Source organism: Nematolebias whitei, chromosome 1 (assembly GCF_014905685.2).
Source record: "Nematolebias whitei isolate Nwh7 chromosome 1, NemWhi1, whole genome shotgun sequence".
In the NCBI taxonomy this organism is placed as follows: domain Eukaryota; kingdom Metazoa; phylum Chordata; class Actinopteri; order Cyprinodontiformes; family Rivulidae; genus Nematolebias; species Nematolebias whitei.
In genome coordinates, this window is record NC_056498.1 from 46,095,803 (window position 1) to 46,101,752 (window position 5,950).

The 5,950-nt window shown below is 42.7% G+C and overlaps 1 protein-coding gene across 1 annotated transcript in view; it reads left to right on the forward strand.

Moving 5' to 3' along the window:
• si:dkey-192p21.6 (uncharacterized protein LOC565246 homolog) overlaps window positions 1–5,950 on the forward strand; it is a 40,261-nt gene that overhangs the window by 30,529 nt on the left and 3,782 nt on the right. The window contains exon 12 of the mRNA XM_037689335.1: window positions 2,847–2,917. Within this exon, the coding sequence (XP_037545263.1) occupies window positions 2,847–2,917 (71 nt within the window). The remainder of the gene's footprint in view (window positions 1–2,846; window positions 2,918–5,950) is intronic.

Genomic DNA, 5,950 nt, shown 5'->3' on the forward strand with positions numbered 1-5,950 from the left:
CAAGATAGTAGCTAAAAGCTAAAACTAGCAAGATAGTAGCTAAAAGCTAAAACTAGCAAGTCAGTCACTGAAAGCTAAAACTAGCAAGACAATAGCTAAAAGCTAAAACTAGCAAGATAGTAGCTAAAAGCTAAAGGTAGTACAAGTAACAAAAACAAAGCCAGTGTGGCGAAGTAGATTTCAGAGAACAAGTATTTGGAATGAACTGATGGAATTTATACGTGGAAAATGTTTGTAAATCAAGTTAATTAAATAAATAGGTATAAAGTTTTAAATACTAAAGATCAAAGCAGACGATTCCTGGTGGAGCTGAAAAAACAAAAGGTCCAGGAGAAACTTTAATGACGCCGACTCAGCGTTCACACAATAAAAGTCTCTCTTTGCTCCAACCCTCCTGCTGCCCTTGGGTCAAAGTGACCCGCGAGGCCTCGGTGTTGAGACTGAGGCCTCCTACTTCATGCCTGCTGATGTGCTTCTATTTACACAGACACGACCCGGCGGGCCTTCAGAACGGCCGGACCTCAGAGCGGTTCTGGGTCTCTGCAGCCGAACAGTACAGTAAACGACAGCGGGCAGCCATGCCTCTTCCTCATGATAAACAAGCGCCTCGGTTAATTAAAGTTCAACGATCGAATCCAGGAGTGTGGGATTGAAATTGAGCGACTGCCCCACATACCAGCCCCCCCCCCCCCCCCACCCCCCCCCCCCCCCCCCCCCATCCTGCTGCCTGCATGGCCCGGAGACACGATCCCGCCCCAGCCAGGCTATTTCCACCCCATTGATTCTGTCATCCGTACACATGATGGATACCCGCCTAACGAGCATGATTGGATTCTGATCCGCTCCAGGTTTCTCTCCGCTGCAGGAACCTGTCTTCATGCGTCTACGTCGCGTGTGAAGATGAATAAAATGGGTCAATAAAAACTCGGGGCGGTGCAGCGGCTCTCAGGTTCTGCTTCTCTACGAGACTTCAAGAATAAATGCACGTCGCACGCTGACTCTCATACCAGTAAGATCCACTTTGAGACGGTCAGAGCTGTAGCTGATTTGGTCAGCTCGAATAAATTTAAGGTGCGTTAAAATAAAATCACACTCGGAGGACGTGATGGGGCTCAGTCTCAGCTACTACCACACCTGATCTTAGCTCAATATCTGTACATTGTAAAAGTTTGTGTGGGCCAAGGTCCTTTAGCTGTAGCAATATTACCTTGTGAAAGTTTCATTAAAATCTCTAGAGCAGGGGTGCCCAACACGTCGATGGCGCTCTGCTCAAAGGGATTCTGGGTAGATGCATTAAAAACCAGACGTCAGCCGATCATCGATGAACTTCGTCTCTTGATTGACAGACGGGGCAGCCAGTCTGAGGCCACGTTTACACGACGTGAGACGTTCATTTACAGACGACATCCTCGTCCTCTGAGACTGAAGGTTTCTGAGTCCAGGTCTCAGAGCGGAGGTTTTCAGAGGAACCCCCACAGGGAGGAGTGAAATGCTATGCAAATGCTCAAGTTCAAGTCAACCTTATTGTCATTTGGTACATGAGGTGGAAGGAAATTATGTACACACGGTCCCAGTTACACCCAACAACAGCAAAAATATAAAGTGTAAAAAGAAAGAGTAGATATGATCTAAGATATACGCTAATAATGTAAAACAATACGGCATAACAGCAGCCTGAACATGAGTCTGTGTGAGCAGATGAGTACGAATGAATACAGCGGCATGAGATAATCAGCAGCATGAGATCAGCAGCACAGATAAGTCACATATCACCAATTAAAGCATCACAGTGATTATTCTGGTTAAAGATTCATGAGTCTAACAGCCTCAGGGTAGAAGCTGTTCCTCAGTCTAGTGGTTCTACACTTAATGCTCCTCAACCTCCTTCCTGAGGGGAGCGGGGCAAAAAGTGTGTGTGCTGGGTGAGTGTGGTCCTTCATGATGCAGATGGCCCTCTTCCTGCATCTGGAGGTCTAGATGTCTGTGATGGTGGGGAGATAAATATAACAGTTATAATAATATAACAGTTATAATAATATAACAGTTATAATAATATAACGGTTATAATAAATATAACAACAATTATAATGAATAACAACAGTTATAATAAATGTCAGAGAGCAGAGTGTTTTTGTGCTGCTCACCATTTTTCAGCTTGTAGGAGCGAAACTGATAAACTCCAGGCTCCAAAGAGACGTTGGTGTCTTCACCAACTGTCATGCAGACGCTGCATGCACGATGGATGCAGCTGAGCCCTGCATCAGCGTTGCCAGATAAATTAAAAATGTCTTATGTATCTTCTCCTTTTCCGTGCACATGTTCAACAAACACACCACACACCTCATCTTAGAATATCTTTACTCAGCACATGTGACAGTTTAGGTTAAAGTACTATCATTTTAAAGCCACAGTGCTATAGTTCATAAGTTCTTAACTGGCAACCCAACTGACATGGAAACTACAACACTAAAGTTTCCAGAGGTTGTTCTGTGTAAACGGGGCCTTGTAGCAGGTAGCTCACTTTGACTTGGGCACTTTAAAAGGAGCTCCATGATGAAAACATCTGGACACCCCTGTTCTAGTGGCTCTTTTGATATTTTGCACATTTTAGCACACGTGCAAATCATTATCGCCTGCCTATTGCCTTTCAGGGACGGGTGGATTCAGGCGGGTGATCGATGTATTCAAACGTCGTTGTTCAGACGGTCGTTTCGCTCGTTTTGACTCTCGGATGATCGCTTAATCTGCCGGACCCACCATCTGTTGCCGCTTGTTTTCTAGCAGCCCGACACGTATTGCTTTATCGCCCTCCATCGATTTGAAATCTGTTTCATTTCCACCCTCAGGGAACCTCTGCAGCCGCCCTCTGTAAGTGCACACGAGACGGAGGATTTATTCCTGTCAATAAAAACCTTTGGTAAGTGCTTCCTGACCCTCTAAATCCAGACACTTCTCACGAAAAGGCGGAAAAACGGGATGAGTTTCCAAAAGGCACAAATCAAGGCAGCTAAACACACATTTATTTACCTCTAAGAGCAGCTACGTGTGTAAATCATCACCCTGAGTGTTGGAAGGGTGAGGTGGAGCGGTTTTACATCTGCCCCGACATCTTCATCCTCACTGGTCCAACAAAACGTCCTCTTCGTGCCAGGAGCAGGCGCCAACAGTGTCCAAGCTAAAGACACAGAGCTGCTGGTTTTTGGCTGCTTCCTTCGTCAAGAGTCGCCACAACAAACTTTTCAAAAGTTGTTTTACACTGAGCACCCTGACACAACCGGGACTCGAACCGGCAGCCTCGGTGTTACAACACTGCAGCACTGACCCAACGAAAACTCCCAAAACTAAAGAGAGAGTATTTCATATAAAAATACTAAATGATTTTGCCTAAACCGAGTTAAAGCTAAAAGAAGCAGAAGTATCTAGAACTGTTTTCTTCTTTTGGCTGTTCCTTCTTTACCACTCACTCTCTCACTCCGTCTCACTCTGTCCTCATCCATACATCTCCTCTTTGTCTTTTTCAGTTCCGTCTAGAAACTAAAAGTAACGAACCTCTAGATAAAAGCAGCAAAAGATTTGCTAAAAGTTAAAGTAAGGCTAGCTAAAGGTATCGAAGGCCAAGCTAAAAAATAGAAAAGGACTAGCTTCAAGAAAAAACAACAACAAAAACAACTAAAAGACTACTATAAGTAGGAAAACGCTAGCTAAAAACGAATGTAGCAACAGGCTAGTTATGAGCTAAAAATAGCAAAAAGTTGGTCAAAACTTACAAAAGTCAAGCTAACAATGGCAAAGGACTAGCTCATATCAAAAATAAGCTAAAGTAGAAGAAGGCTAGCTATAGCCTAAGTAGTAACAAGATAAAAGTCACAGAGGGATAGCGAAATGTAGCAAAAGGATAGCTAAAAATGGAAAACGACTAAATAAGCAAAAAAAAAAAAACTAAAGGCTAACTAAAAGTAGGTAAAGGCTAGCTATAAGCTAATGTAGCAATCAGGTAGCTAAAAGTTGAAAATATCAAAAGGTTTGCTAAAACTAACAAAAGTCAAGCTAACGGTGTCAAATGACTAGCTCATAGCAAAAGTAAGCTAAAGTAGAAAAAGGCTAGCTAAAAGCCTAAGTACTAACAAGCTAGCTAAAAGTTGCAAAAGGATAGCTAAATGTAGCAAAAGAATAGCTAAAAAATAAAAAAGGACTAGCTGCAAGCAAAAGAAAAAAATAACTCGAGGCTAAATAAAAGTAGGTAAAAGCTATCTAAAAGCTCATATAGCAACAGGCTAACTATAAGCTGAACATACCAAAACGTTGGTTAAAAGTAACAAAAGTCAAGCTAACGGTAGCAAACGACTAGCTCATAACAAAAAGAAGCTACAGACAAGCTAAAGTAGAAGGATACCTAAAGCCTAAATAGTAACAAGCTAAAAGTAACAAAATGATAACTAAATGTAGCAAAAGGCTAGCTAAAAATAGAAAAGGACTAGCTGCAAGCAAAAGGAAAAAAATAACTCAAGTAGGCAAAAGCTAGCTAAAAGCTAATATAGCAACAGGCTAGCAATAAGCTAAAAATACCAGAATTTTGCTTAAGGATTCAAGGTTCTTCACTGTCATTCACATCACATGTGGTACATGAGGTGGAACGAAACTATGTACACAGGGTCCCAGTTTCATTCAACAAAAATACAAATTGTAAAGAAAAACCGGAATAAGATCCAAGACATGAACTAAGAACACACGAAGCACTAGTACAAAACAATGTGCCAAACAACAGCAGCACGAACATGAGTCTGTGTGAGCAGATGAGGACGAATGAACACAGCAACCTGAAATAAATCATCGTTAAAAGTAACAAAAGTCAAGCTAACAGTAGCAAACGACTAGCTCATAGCAAAATTGATCTAAAGTCAAGCTAAAGTAGAAGTCTAGCTACAAGCCTATATAGTAACAAGCCAGCTAAATGCTGCAATAGGCCAGCTAAAAGCTAAAGAAGCTAAACGTAGAACAAGTCTAGCAAAAGATATAAAAAGACTAGCTAAGCCAAAGTAGCAACAGGCTAGCCACAATCTAAAAGTAGCAAAAGGGAAAAAAAAGGCATTCACACAACTCACCCGCACCTTTCCAATGCTGAAGTTTCACTGACGACGTTTTTAGCTGTTTGTAGGTCAAACCTTGAAAATGATTTTATTAAAATTAAAGTGCCATGTGTTGTCTTCATGTTCCCATACAATGACGAAATTAGTTCCCTGCATTTACCCCGTCGCATGCACCCAGGTGGAGCAGTGGGCAGCTATGCAAGCGCCCGGGGAGCGATTGGGGATTGGGTGTCCTGCTCAGAGACACCGCAACATGTGGGCATGGCTGCATGGAACTGGGACTTTCGGCTGCCCTGTGCAGTATAAGTGACCTTGTGCAGTAGTTCAAGGTGTTCTGCTCAGAATATGTTGTGAATGACTCTCAGCTACTACCACGTCACATTTTTATCCAATACCTGTCAAACGGTCAGAGTTATAGCCATTTCTGTGTTGGCTGGGGTGGCCATTTTGTATAATTTTAACTGAGGTAGTTATTTGTAGATGTACAGTCAGTGGTCCAGGAGATTTTTTGCTAACAGACCCTCAGTTGCACACGTAATTGTGTGATGAAGGGTGCAGATATTTGCTCCTCCTCCCTCCTTACGTTCAGTGAATCATTTTAATGTTGTGGCAGGAAGAATGCCATTATGTGTGTGATGTGTAAGCAGATTCTCTGGGATGTTCCTCAGAGGACCCCCCCCACCCCGGTTACTGTACCTGCTGGGCTTTATAGGCCGTCCATCATGCACAGCTTATTGAGCTCCTGAGTGCCACTCCCTGCCTCCATGTCTGGAGGTAATTAACTCGGCCAAGAGACGTTTTTTTATTTTTTCTTGGCCCCACTTCAGCTGAGATGGAAAATAAAGAAATAAAACGCTCCCCCC